The sequence below is a fragment of the Salvelinus namaycush genome, chromosome 24 (genome assembly GCF_016432855.1).
Source record: "Salvelinus namaycush isolate Seneca chromosome 24, SaNama_1.0, whole genome shotgun sequence".
Classification (NCBI taxonomy): domain Eukaryota; kingdom Metazoa; phylum Chordata; class Actinopteri; order Salmoniformes; family Salmonidae; genus Salvelinus; species Salvelinus namaycush.
Window position 1 is genome coordinate 31,968,166 of NC_052330.1, and position 15,019 is coordinate 31,983,184.

General features: G+C 46.0%; 1 protein-coding gene across 1 annotated transcript in view; it reads right to left on the bottom strand.

Annotated features, from left to right (window-relative positions):
• The window catches only part of LOC120019184 (forkhead box protein N3-like), a 115,888-nt gene that overhangs the window by 62,615 nt on the left and 38,254 nt on the right, over positions 1–15,019 (bottom strand). The window contains exon 2 of the mRNA XM_038962495.1: positions 3,951–4,517. Within this exon, the coding sequence (XP_038818423.1) occupies positions 3,951–4,499 (549 nt within the window). The 5' untranslated portion in view covers positions 4,500–4,517. The remainder of the gene's footprint in view (positions 1–3,950; positions 4,518–15,019) is intronic.

Consider the following 15,019-nt stretch of genomic DNA (forward strand, 5'->3'; position numbering starts at 1 on the left):
TCATTAGAAACCACATTTGTTTAAGCAAGTCAGCCATATCAGCCATGTTTATTTAAAAGGCAGTAAATGAGGCTGAATGAACTGTTTCGCTGCCAGACAAGGCTCCGCTGATAGCCAGGTGTAGCAGTGGTAAGGTGTTGGGACTGCTGTTGGGACTGCTGTTGGGACAGCTTTATGTAGGCCCTAACAGTTTGTGGGCACTGTGTGTTGCCATTATAGTGCAATTCATGTATGTTTAGTGTTGTGTTGTGGCTTTGCTGGCATGCGTCCCACATGTTTTTATTTTTTACATGCTAAAATCGCCACTGGTCTCAAATGGCACTATTCCCTACATAGTGCACTACTTTTGACCAGAGGCCCTGGTGATAAGCAGTGCACTATATAGGAAATAGGATGTGCCAGCAACTGTAGCAAGAGATTAGGGTTTAAGGAAAAGGGAGGCAGGAAGGACTGCTAACTACAGTATGTTCTTAGCATGGCTAAATGTACTCTGAAGGCACTGATTTATGGAAATAACCCCACAGTTAAGAGGTATAGGGAATGATCCGGAAGGGTCTGGAGGTGAGAGATACATATCTCTATTTCTTCAGGATTGGTTCAAAGTGGACACAGTGGAGAAGATGGCCAAAGACAGAAGTGGGGATTCTTTATTTTCTGATGCCCTTCATGCCAGCTGGCCCAATGGGGATGAGTGAGCTGTATTTACCAGCAGAAAATAGTCCCACTAGTTTACATTGAAGGAGACTCTGACATCCCTCAAATGAAAACAACAGCATAAGCTTTTTGAATGTGGGTTGGCTGGTCACCGCTGTTTTTCTTTCCCTCTCTTGATGTCTTGGAAAGAGCCTTGTTTCTGGAATAGACCGCATGTGTTCTCGGTGTTCTGTGTGTGTGTGTGTGTGTGTGTGTGTGTGTGTGTGTGTGTGTGTGTGTGTGTGTGTGTGTGTGTGTGTGTGTGTGTGTGTGTGTGTGTGTGTGTGTGTGTGTCTGGGCGTGTGTGCTCAGTTTTCTGTGCCTACAGTACGACCCAGCCATTCTGGTTCCACGCCATCTCCCCTGTGTTTACAAAGCATTCTGGGAAGGTAGCCGAAAGCCCTGCCTTGATGGGATTGATTATATTTATGTATGTACTGTTTGACGTCGCAGTCTCACACACACACAGTTCTTCTTAACTACACATCTAGGATAAAACATTAAAAGAAGTAACAAAACATGTCTGACTTGGTTACACACTTCTTAATAGACACTATAATACCAGAGAGCACAAATACACTGAGTGGACAAAACATTAGGAACACCTTCATAATATTGAGTTGCACATCCACCTTTTGCCCTCAGAACAGCCTCAATTAATCGGGGCATGGACTCTACAAGGTGTCAAAAGCATTCCACAGGGAGGCTGGCCCATGTTGACTCCAATTGTTCCCACAGTTGTGTCAAGTTGGCTGGATGTTCTTTGGGTGGTGGACCATTCATGATACACACGGGAAACTGTTGAGCGTGAAAAACCCAGCAGCGTTGCAGTTCTTGACATAAACCGGTGCGACTGGCACCTACTACCATACCCCGTTCAAAGGAACTTAAATATTTTTCTTGCCCATTCATCCTCTGAATGTCACACATACACAATCCATGCCTCAATTGTCTCAAGGCATAGAAATCCTTATTTAACCCGTCTCCTCTCCTTCATCTACACTGATTGAAGTGGATTCAACAGGTGACCTCAGTAAGGGATCATAGCTTTCACCTGGTCAGTATGTCATGGAAAGAGCTGTTTTGTTCACTCAGTGTATGTGCACAGCAAAAATACACTCTGATTCTGAGGAGCAGACACACAGCGGTCTATGTCTAACTCAATGAGAGAGAGAGAGAGAGAGAGAGAGAGAGAGAGAGAGAGAGAGAGAGAGAGAGAGAGAGAGAGAGAGAGAGAGAGAGAGAGAGAGAGAGAGAGAGAGAGAAGTCCTGCTGTTTCTGACCCTAATACTTCAGTCCTCTTCAACCAACCACATAGCAGGGATCCAGGGAGATGGATGATTCTAAGCGGTATCATACTATAAAGACAGACAGGGAACTCATTGTCTTTAAAACACCGAAGATGCATTGAGAACTTTGGTTTTTCTTCATCTGCTGTGACCCACCCTAACAGACCCTATGAGACAACTTTAACCAGTCACAAACCAGAGATCTGAGAACCGTCTGGTCCAATACCTTGAGACAGCGTTGAGAGCATTAGACTGCTCTGTTTCTCAAGCAGCATTCTCAAGCACACACACACGCACACAAACACACACACACACATACTTATGCACACACATTTCTTCTGCAGTAAGCCCAGTCAGTACTGCCTGCAGATGCCCCAGAAACACAATCACTTGAACAAATAGACCATTGTCATAATAATCTCCACCTCTCTAAATTGATGAAAATATGATTTGGTGCATTTGCAAAGAGGCTTTTTCCTTCCAAGTAAAAGCCAAGAGAGGACTTAGACCTCAGACCGACCAAGACTCTTTCACTATGCTAAACCCCAATCCAATTTGAAGATTTTCCCACCCAACAAGTTTTACGTTAATGTGAACTATAATACAATGTAAAAATGCTTACTCGACCCATACTGTGTTCAATTCAGCTGGAGATAAATAGGCAGAGAAAAGGCATTTATACCACAGAATTGTTAAATACTCGTTTCTGATTGGCTAGAAGGGCCTTCTAGAAAGTTGTTAAAGGCGTTTAAAAGACAAATACGTGAAGAACAGCTTCTCCTTGGAAATAGTTTAATACTACAGTGACGTTAGTCTCTCCTTGAAAAGGCAGCTCTCCTTGCCAGGCAGCTACACATAATGCTTTATGTCCCGTTCCTGTAACAGTTGGTAGTCAGTTTGGGCTGAGCAGGTATTTGACAGATTTGAAGGGTTAACTAATGAGCTGTCTTAAATTGTTTGCTGTGACAAAAAGACAAGACTGTGTGTCCCTGCCAACTACACCTCTTTGTCCTTGCCATACACACACACACACACACACACACACACATTATTGTGTCCTTGCACAAACCCAAGGGCAGGCTCAAACACACACACATACGCACGCACACCAACACACACACTCAGTCAGTATAGCCAAATCCGTTTTCCATCACCACAGCAACAGCATACTTTTATGTCAACTGCAACCTGTTTACTATGGAGATATGTATACAAGCCAAACTCTGTGCAGTAGTAGTCAAGACCCAGATGACAGAGTAACTTAAGGGCAAGCACACACACACACACACACACACACATGCAGGCACAGCACACTTCATCTAAAACAAATGTTGTCTAATGTAGAATTAGTCCTGTGCACACATGTCTGAACTATTTCATAGAGAAACTAATGAAACTAAATTGCAATCTCCCCTGATCCAAAGCTACAGCTTGTATACACATAAGCCTTTTACTTCCCCATGGGTAGATTATATGATGTTGTTTGACATAAATGTTCTTACGACTTTTAGTATTAATTGGGCAAGGGAATGATTTTCTTTATAAATAGCTAAACTGCTCCTGAAATAGGAGAATGATTAGTTAGTATTATAATATATAATGATTAGTTCAATATTTAAAAACCTTTAGAAGAGACCATATCAAAACCGAAAGGCTGTTCCCTCCAGAAAACTCAAAACTTCAGAATTTCAACTAAAAAGCCAAGATTATAAATTATTGATAAAGCAATTCTTTGTACATTTGTATACAAAATACTGGCCATATTTGACTGAAAACCGCTTTTGAAATGTGTTCAAGCACCTCAAACGAACTATACTCCAGAGCCCAAAAGACAAATGGAGAGAGAGAGAGAGAGAGAGAGAGAGAGAGAGAGAGAGAGAGAGAGAGAGAGAGAGAGAGAGAGAGAGAGAGAGAGAGAGAGAGAGAAGTGTGTTGTGTGTGTCTGTTGGTGTGTCTTCTCCTCCTTACCTGACTCCTGTCCTTGTCCACCTTCTTGAAACACTTATTGAGCGACAGATTATGGCGCACCGAGTTCTTCCAGCCAGTAGGGGCGCTAGCAAAATACGGGAAATGCTCCAGGATCCAACCATAGATATCTTTCACCGGCAGCCTCTTGGATGGCGCATCCTCTATTGCCATGAAGATTAGGCAGCTGAAGGAATACGGGGGCTTCCTATTGGCTCCCGTGGCCAGGTCGTAGGAAGAGGAGTCACATGGATCGGGGGAGGGGGAGGAGGAGGAAGGGGAGAGGGGGGGTAGGGGGTGACAATCAGGGTCCTGCAGGGGGGAGACGGAGCGGAGCCCAGAGTGGGAGAAGCTGTTGAGAAGGTTGGTGCTCTCGTGGAGCCAAGAGAGGCTGGTGAGCTCCTCGTCCTCGGCCTTGGAGAAGGAGGCCGACAGGGACAGGGACAGGTCTGTTGCCTCCGCCTCCCTGTAGAAAGGACTCAGACCCCGGGTGGCTACCAATCCGCTGTTGGGGCTCCTGACCTTCTTACTGGGCGGCATAGTGGGTCCCATTCAACCCTGGGCTCTCTCCTGAAGGGGGAAGAGAGGAGGAGATCATATTGGGTAACTACGAAGCAAGTCATGTATGCAACTCTTATGTTTCTACAGTGGTTTTTGAGACACAGTTAAGTTCCTACTGCGATCTCCAGGAATGGTTGCTGCAACAATCACACCAACCACTGAAGATAAATGAGAGTTAGAATGCATGTAGTTAACTGCAGATGGATTGATAGAACAGTATCTACATTGACTGCATGGTAAATGCCTATATCCGGTGTTAGTTTGGGGGTCTTCTGTTGGTATGGTGATGCCAAGATGGGAACATGCAGAACTCAGTCATAGGGTGAGTTATCAGCATATGCTCATCACACACATACACATACACACACACTTACACACACGTACACACACACACACACACACGCACACGTACACGTACACGTACACACACACACACTAGGATAGCATTAATCTCAACAGCAGCATGTACAGTAGTTGCCAGTTCCCCAGTAGTGCAGTGGTCTGAGACGCTGCACTCCCTGGTTCGAATCCAGGCTGCATCACATCTGGCCATGATTGGGAGTCCCATAGGGCTGCGCACAATAGGCCCGGTTTTGGCCGGGGTAGGTCGTCATTGTAAATAAGATTTTGTTCTTAACTGACTTGCCTAGTTAAATAAAGGTTCATAAAATACAAGCCAAAGTGGTGATCCCCTGATCTGTCTCTTCAGTCTAAATGATTGACAGACAGCTGCCCCCCCCCCCCCCCCCCTGGTATGACCATTGTCATGTTGCCATGGCTCCCGACCCAGAGCTGCTGTGAAAATGGCAAGAGAACAACAGCTCTGTATCTGTCAAACACACAGAAGCTGCTCTTCCTCCCTGCTCTGATCATTCCAAATATATATCTACGTCCTGAACTGACAGTATCCCTGTGACTCAACAGCAGTTACCTGTCATGTTGTTGCACCAATATTGACATTGACTGTAATGAATTTAAATTGACCCCAGCACCTCTTCACCTCTTAGCTGCATGGCAGATATTCCTACTCCTGAAAAGCCTCTGGAAATAGAATGTGGCTAAACAAGGCAAGCGAGGGGAAAGATATTACGCGTTGTGACAGGCTCATCAAGGTGTGGCTCAGAGAGATTCTAGGGAATGTTACTGGTGTGACAGGCTCATCAAGGTGTGGCTCAGAGAGATTCAAGGGAATGTTACTGGTGTGACAGGCTCATCAAGGTGTGGCTCAGAGAGATTCTAGGGAATGTTACTGGTGTGACAGGCTCATCAAGGTGTGGCTCAGAGAGATTCTAGGGAATGTTATTGGTGTGACAGGCTCGTCAAAGTGTGGCTCAGAGAGATTCTAGGGAATGTTACTGGTGTGACAGGCTCATCAAGGTGTGGCAAAGAGAGATTCTAGGGAATGTTACTGGTGTGACAGGCTCATCAAGGTGTGGCTCAGAGAGATTCTAGGGAATGTTACTGGTGTGACAGGCTCATCAAGGTGTGGCTCAGAGAGATTCTAGGGAATGTTACTGGTGTGACAGGCTCATCAAGGTGTGGCTCAGAGAGATTCAAGGGAATGTTACTGGTGTGACAGGCTCATCAAGGTGTGGCTCAGAGAGATTCTAGGGAATGTTACTGGTGTGACAGGCTCATCAAGGTGTGGCTCAGAGAGATTCTAGGGAATGTTATTGGTGTGACAGGCTCGTCAAGGTGTGGCTCAGAGAGATTCTAGGGAATGTTACTGGTGTGACAGGCTCATCAAGGTGTGGCTCAGAGAGATTCTAGGGAATGTTACTGGTGTGACAGGCTCATCAAGGTGTGGCTCAGAGAGATTCTAGGGAATGTTACTGGAGTGACAGGCTCATCAAGGTGTGGCTCAGAGAGATTCTAGGGACTGTTACTGGTGTGACAGGCTCATCAAGGTGTGGCTCAGAGAGATTCTAGGGACTGTTACTGGTGTGACAGGCTCATCAAGGTGTGGCTCAGGGAGATTCTAGGGAATGTTACTGGTGTGACAGGCTCATCAAGGTGTGGCTCAGAGAGATTCTAGGGACTGTTACTGGTGTGACAGGCTCATCAAGGTGTGGCTCAGAGAGATTCTAGGGAATGTTACTGGTTTGACAGGCTCATCAAGGTGTGGCTCAGAGAGATTCTAGGGAATGTTACTGGTGTGACAGGCTCATCAAGGTGTGGCTCAGAGAGATTCTAGAGAATGTTACTGGTGTGACAGGCTCATCAAGGTGTGGCTCAGAGAGATTCAAGGGAATGTTACTGGTGTGACAGGCTCATCAAGGTATGGCTCAGAGAGATTCTAGGGAATGTTACTGGTGTGACACGCTCATCAAGGTGTGGCTCAGAGAGATTCTAGGGACTGTTATTGGTGTGACAGGCTCGTCAAGGTGTGGCTCAGAGAGATTCTAGGGAATGTTACTGGTGTGACAGGCTCATCAAGGTGTGGCTCAGAGAGATTCTAGGGAATGTTACTGGTGTGACAGGCTCATCAAGGTGTGGCTCAGAGAGATTCTAGGGAATGTTACTGGTGTGACAGGCTCATCAAGGTGTGGCTCAGAGAGATTCTAGGGACTGTTACTGTTGTGACAGGCTCATCAAGGTGTGGCTCAGAGAGATTCTAGGGACTGTTACTGGTGTGACACGCTCGTCAAGGTGTGGCTCAGAAAGATTCTAGGGAATGTTACTAGTGTGACAGGCTCATCAAGGTGTGGCTCAGAGAGATTCTAGGGAATGTTACTCATGTGACAGGCTCATCAAGGTATGGCTCAGAGAGATTCTAGGGAATGTTACTGGTGTGACAGGCTCATCAAGGTATGGCTCAGAGAGATTCTAGGGAATGTTACTGGTGTGACAGGCTCATCAAGGTGTGTCTCAGAGAGATACTAGGGAATGTTACTGGTGTGACAGGCTCATCAAGGTGTGGCTCAGAGAGATTCTAGGGACTGTTACTGGTGTGACAGGCTCATCAAGGTGTGGCTCAGAGAGATTCTAGGGAATGTTACTGGTGTGACAGGCTCATCAAGGTGTGGCTCAGAGAGATTCTAGGGACTGTTACTGGTGTGACAGGCTCATCAAGGTGTGGCTCAGAGAGATTCTAGGGAATGTTACTGGTTTGACAGGCTCATCAAGGTGTGGCTCAGAGAGATTCTAGGGAATGTTACTGGTGTGACAGGCTCATCAAGGTGTGGCTCAGAGAGATTCTAGGGAATGTTACTGGTGTGACAGGCTCATCAAGGTGTGGCTCAGAGAGATTCTAGGGAATGTTACTGGTGTGACATGCTCGTCAAGGTGTGGCTCAGAGAGAATCTAGGGAATGTTACTGTTGTGACAGGCTCATCAAGGTGTGGCTCAGAGAGATTCTAGGGAATGTTACTGTTGTGACAGGCTCATCAAGGTTTGGCTCAGAGACATTCTAGGGAATGTTACTGGTGTGACAGGCTCGTCAAGGTGTGGCTCAGAGAGATTCTAGGGAATGTTACTGGTGTGACAGGCTCATCAAGGTGTGGCTCAGAGAGATTCTAGGGAATGTTACTGGTGTGACAGGCTCATCAAGGTGTGGCTCAGAGAGATTCTAGGGACTGTTACTGGTGTGACAAGCTCATCAAGGTGTGGCTCAGAGAGATTCTAGGGACTGTTACTGGTGTGACAGGCTCGTCAAGGTGTGGCTCAGAGAGATTATAGGGACTGTTACTGGTGTGACAGGCTCATCAAGGTGTGGCTCAGAGAGATTATAGGGACTGTTACTGGTGTGACAGGCTCATCAAGGTGTGGCTCAGAGAAATTCTAGGGACTGTTACTGGTGTGACAGGCTCATCAAGGTGTGGCTCAGAGAGATTTTATGGACTGTTACTGTTGTGACAGGCTCGTCAAGGTGTGGCTCAGAGAGATTTTAGGGAATGTTACTGGTGTGACAGGCTCATCAAGGTGTGGTTCAGGGAGATTCTAGGGAATGTTACTGGTGTGACAGGCTCATCAAGGTGTGGTTCAGGGAGATTCTAGGGAATGTTACTGGTGTGACAGGCTCGTCAAGGTGTGGCTCAGAGAGATTCTAGGGAATGTTACTGGTGTGACAAGCTCGTCAAGGTGTGGCTCAGAGAGATTTTAGGGACTGTTACTGGTGTGACAGGCTCATCAAGGTGTGGCTCAGAGAGATTCTAGGGACTGTTACTGGTGTGACAGGCTCATCAAGGTATGGCTCAGAGAGATTCTAGGGAATGTTACTGGTGTGACAGGCTCATCAAGGTGTGGCTCAGAGAGATTCTAGGGAATGTTACTGGTGTGACAGGCTCGTCAAGGTGTGGCTCAGAGAGATTTTAGGGACTGTTACTGGTGTGACAGGCTCATCAAGGTGTGGCTCAGAGAGATTCTAGGGAATGTTACTGGTGTGACAGTGTTCCCAGTTGGACGTTGTTGAGGTGTCGGTTGTCAAGGGGAGCGGAAGAGAACGTTTTATGTTGCCATGACGGAAGGCAAGGCACCAGGCTGAGCCATGAAACATTATGTCTGACAGTAAAGTCATCTAATTTTACTGTTGCTATGACAACAAACTCCTTCCATTTAGGGCCTGTGTTATGAGTGAGTGTGTGAGCCATGGCGAGGCATTGTGAGCAGTGTATCTAGGGTTCACCTCAAGCTCTAAATAAACTCTTCTACAATGTTTTACACAACCCCCCGATGACAGAACAAGTTCAGACTTGATTTTGATGAGGCGGTGGAGGGGGGTGCATGAGGAGGTGGTAGAGGGGGGTGCATCAGGAGGTGGTGGAGGGGGGTGCATGATGAGGTGGTGGAGGGGGTGCATGAGGAGGTGGTGGAGGGGGGTGCATGAGGAGGTGGTGGAGGGGGGTGCATGAGGAGGTGGTAGAGGGGGGTGCATGAGGAGGTGGTGGAGGGGGTGCATGATGAGGTGGTGGAGGGGGGTGCATGAGGAGGTGGTGGAGGGGGGTGCATGAGGAGGTGGTGGAGGGGGGTGCATGAGGAGGTGGTGGAGGGGGGTGCATGAGGAGGTGGTGGAGGGGGGTGCATGAGGAGGTGGTGGAGGGGGTGCATGAGGATGTGGTGGAGGGGGGTTCATGAGGAAGTGGTGGAGGGGGGTGCATGATGAGGTGGTGGAGGGGGGTGCATGAGGAGGTGGTGGAGGGGGGTGCATGAGGAGGTGGTGGAGGGGGGTGCATGAGGAGGTGGTGGAGGGGGGTGCATGATGAGGTGGTGGAGGGGGGTGCATGAGGAGGTGGGTGGGTGAGGGTGAGGGCACAGGGGTTCCCAAACTTTTGGCCCACGACCCCATTTTGATATCTGAAAATTCTTGTGACCCCACCCGTGTGAATTCTTTTAAAATTAATAGCCAATGTTTACTTTTTTATTTGGGGATATGGCAGTCAAAAGAGAAACATTCTAACAGTATTTCTGATTATCTTCTCAACTCACCATCACATACTTGTAATATGGGGCAGTCAATTGCAAATGAGTCTGACATAATCTCTCTTATCTCACCACCACTAATGAGATGGGTATGCTTGAAGCATGCCGCGTCGGAGCTTCTCAAAGTCAGCGAGCATGGTCGACAGTGCACAGCTCATCTTTGCTGTCACATCTAACCTGGCTGGATATTTAGTTTTTTAATGCAGACGAGAGCACTGAATCCAGCTTCACATTGATATGAGCTGGTGAAGAGACCATGAGTTTTATGGTGCTTTCAAGACAAAATATGAGGTCAAATCATGAGGTCAATGATCTTTAGGTCAGAAAGTCAGAGCTCCAAAAAGAGCCCCTGTTTCTTTTATTTAACTAGGCAAGTCAGTTAAGAACAAATTCTTATTTACAATGACATCCTAGGAACAGTGGGTCAACTGCCTTGTTCAGGGGCAGAACAACAGATTTTTACCTTGGCAGCTCAGGGATTTGATCTGGCATCTTTTCAGTGACTGGCCCGACGCTCTAAGCACTTGGCTACCTGCCTCCCGAGTTGGACTTCTGAGTTGAATGACCATTCGAAACGACTTTTCCCAGTCAGAGCTTGTTTCTTTCTGAGTTCCCAGTTATCTTGAATGCACTGAAGTTGGGAAGTCTGAGATTTCCAAGTTCCTAGTTCCCAATTGCTTTGAACGCGGCATTCATTCTCAAAGCGATACGGCAGGGTGTTCCCTTTGATTCTGGAACCAAAACTTCTCCGTAGTGACCCATGAATGTGTTGTCTGCAGCATCACATGACAGCTCGATCAGCTGTTTGATTTCACTTACAGGCATGTCAACTGAGCCAGGATCACAGTCAGACAGATTGGGAAGTTGGTCTTAAACACAGGAGGCAGCTCATAATAACGGCCAGATGCAAATGGAATAGCATCAAACACTTGGAAACCATGTGTATGATGTATTTGATATCATTCCACCCATTCTACTCCAGTCATTACCACAAGTCCATTCTCCCCATTTAAGGTTCCATCAACCTCCTGTGTTGTCCCAAAGTGCATTTCCAGGCGTTGGAAGTGAGCAGTCATCACTCGTGTGGGACACTTACTGATGCTGTTTCTGTTCTTTTCTTTTCATAACATCCATTTTACATCCATTGTAAATAACAACAGTTCCTCTTTCCAAGACCCCCCCCATAACCACCAGGCCTCGGTGTGAAATAGAACTCTGTCATGCTCTGATCCCATATCTCCGCATAGTTTTGATGTAGTTTATAATTGAAGTTACCTAATACCTGCAGTATATCTCCGGGTTCTGTGCTCAGCTCTTTTGCTGCCAGTTTCTCACCGTGTATCATACAATGGCAGAGCTAGACATATTCATAACTAGAGTGCAGAGGCCTGCCTGCCGCCCCGCTGTGGATTGAGCCTCATCTGTACAAAAGCACACCATTCGATCCCATATGGAATCGGTTTTCCGTCAATATAGCCAAAAAGCACACTGAACATTCACTATGACGCTTCATGCTCAGGAATCGTGAGACAGAACAATGTCCTTGTGAATAGCATCCTGCGACATGTATAGCGAACAAAATTCAATGTATGGGCATCTCGGGCCTCACAGCTACTGTCCATTTGGAGAGCATAAACTGGGGAGTATTTGAGTCGTTCAGTCAGAGCATAAATTCATTATTTAGCAGTGTTATCTGACAAAGGTATTGATGTGATTTTCTGTGCCTCTGCCTTCCCACACATTGTTTTCCATTTCAATTGCGGCCGGTATTATCAAAGTCTCTGTAATAGTGTGTAGTTTCATAGCCTAGCCATTCACCGTGGGAATGATTCAAGTGCAGCAGTCAAGTGCGGCCTCTTCCCATGATCTAAGGGCACTTTCTGGTTGAATTTTACACTTTAGATTTTAATAATTTTTTCAGAGTTTTAAGGTTACAATGATTTTGAGATACAAAGACAATGTTCAAATATATATATTTTTTGTATATACAGTTGAAGTCGGATGTTTACATACACTTAGGTTGGAGTCATTAAAACTCGTTTTTCAACCACTCCACAAATTTCTTGTTAACAAACTATAGTTTTGGCAAGTCGGTTAGGACATCTACTTTGTGCATGACACAAGTAATTTTTCCAACAACTGTTAACAGCCAGATTATTTCACTTATAATTCACTGTATCACAATTCCAGTGGGTCAGAAGTTTACATACACTAAGTTGACTGTGCCTTTAAACAGCTTGGAACATTTCTGAAAATTATGTCATGGCTTTAGAAGCTTCTGATAGGCTAATTGACATCATTTGAGTCAATTGGAGGTGTATCTGTGGATGCATTTCAAGGCCTACCTTCAAACTCAGTGCCTCTTTGCTTGACATCATGGGAAAAACAAAAGAAATCAGCCAAGACCTCAGAAAAACAATTGTAGACCTCCACAAGTCTGGTTCATCCTAGGGAGCAATTTCCAAATGCCTGAATGTACGATGTTCATCTGTACAAACAATAGTACGCAAGTGTAAACACCATGGGACCACGCAGCCGTCATACCTCTCAGGAAGGAGACGCGTTCTGTCTCCTAGAGATGAACGTACTGTGGTGTGAAATGTGCAAATCAATCCCAGAACAACAGCAAAGGACCTTGTGAAGATGCTGGAGGAAACAGGTACAAAAGTGTCTATATCCACAGTAAAACGAGTCCTATATCGACATAACCTGTAAGGCCGCTCAGCAAGGAAGAAGCCACTGCTCCAAAACCGCCATAAAAAAGCCAGACTGCGGTTTGCAACTGCACATGGGGACAAAGATCATACTTTTTGGAGAAATGTCCTCTGGTCTGATGAAACAAAAATAGAACTGTTTGGCCATAATGACCATCGTTATGTTTGGAGGAAAAAGGGGGACGCTTGCAAGCCGAAGAACACCATCCCAACCGTGAAGCACGGGGGTGGCAGCATCATGTTGTTGGGGTGCTTTGCTGCAGGAGGGGCTGGTGCACTTCACAAAATAGATGGCATCATGAGGCAGGAAAAGTATGTGGATATATTGAAACAACATCTCAAGACATCAGTCAGGAAGTTAAAGCTTGGTCGCAAATGGGTCTTCCAAATGGACAATAACCCCAAGCATATTTCCAAAGTTGTGGCACAATGGCTTAAGGACAACAAAGTCAATGTATTGGAGTGGCCATCACAAAGCCCTGACCTCAATCCTATAGAAAATGTGTGGGTAGAACTGAAAAAGCATGTACGAGCAAGGAGGCCTACAAACCTGACTCAGTTACACCAGCTCTGTCAGGAGGAATGGGCCAAAATTCACCCAACTTATTATGGGAAGCTTGTGGAAGGCTACCCGAAACATTTGATCCAAGTTAAACAATTTAAAGGCAATGCTACCAAATACTAATTGAGTGTATGTAAACTTCTGACCCACTGGGAATGTGATGAAATAAATAAAAGCTGAAATAAATCATTCTCTCAACTATTATTCTGACATTTCACATTCTTAAAATGAAGTGTTTATCCTAACTGACCTAAAATAGGGATTTTTTACGAATAATTAAATGTCAGGAATTGAGGAAAACTGAGTTTAAATGGATTTTGGTAAGGTGTATGTAAACTTCCGACTTATATACTTTTTTCACAGTATATACTTTTTTTAACGGTTTTGGAAATTCTCCCACGACCCCATTTTCATATCAGGTGACCCCATGTATCGCGGCCCCTAGTTTGGGGTCCGGTATTCTAGCAGCTTGACAGACAGACAGACAGTATGACACTCACTCACTCACTCACTCACTCACTCACTCACTCACTCACTCACTCACTCACTCACTCACTCACTCACTCACTCACTCACTCACTCACTCACTCACTCACTCACTCACTGACTGACTGACTGACTGACTGACTGACTGACTGACTGACTGACTGACTGACTGACTGGCTGGCTGGCTGGCTGGCTGGCTGGCTGGCTGGCTGGCTGACAAACAGTTTGACAGACAGACAGACAATATGACAGACATACAGTATGACAGACAGTATTCAGTATTCACAACCTAAACCTCCTTTCTCTATTATGTGAGACACGTGGACCAAGTGTTTACAGGGGTGGAGAGGTTAATGAACTCCTCAGAGAGACAGTCTATTTACAGGGTGTTAAACTGACTTCAGGTCAGTAAGGTTCACATGGTTAATAGGCTCTAATGAAGAAAACATTCATAACTACAGACCTTAGAGTCTTTAAAAAGTATTTAGTCTATCAGCCAATGAAGGGAGAATAGAATGAAGATACCAGTAGGTCTTTAGGTCACCCAACTGGGCACACACTTGTTGAATCAATGTTGTTTCCACATCATTTTAATGAAATTACGTTGATCCAACATGGCATAGACAGACGTTTAATAGACGGTTGTGCCCAGTGAGACTGGTCAAACACTTTGTACACTATATAGGGAATAGGATGTCGCATAGGATGCAACCAATGAATATAATAGTAGGAGACATGAGATGTCAACATAACTAAATACAGTAGCAGGTTAGGAGATATTACTCTGAGGAGGGGATGGGAGTTGCATTGCTGTCTGGCTGATGGTTGTCATAAACCCAGGACTGGGGATCCACTGAGGCAAAACTAATCTGGAGGTCTGATGACAATAAGAACAACCTTTATCATTCTCTACACACCACTGAGTCGAGAGAGAGAGAGAGAGGACCAGAGAGAGAGAGAGAGGACCAGAGAACGAGCGAGCGCGAGAGCGAGAGAGAGAGAGAGAGAGAAAGGACCAGAGAGAGAGAGGACCAGAGAAAGAGCGAGCGCGAGAGAGATAGAGAGAGAGAGAGAGAGAGGACCAAAGAGAGAGCGAGAGGACCAGAGAACGAGCGAGCGCGAGAGCGAGAGAGAGAGAGAGAGAGGACCAAAGAGAGAGCGAGAGGACCAGAGAACGAGCGAGCGCGAGAGCGAGAGAGAGAGAGAGAGAGAGAGAGAGAGAGAGAGAGAGAGAGAGAGAGAGAGAGAGGACCAAAGAGAGAGAGAGAGGACCAGAGAACGAGCGAGCGCGAGAGCGAGAGAGAGAGAGAGAGAGAGGACCAAAGAGAGAG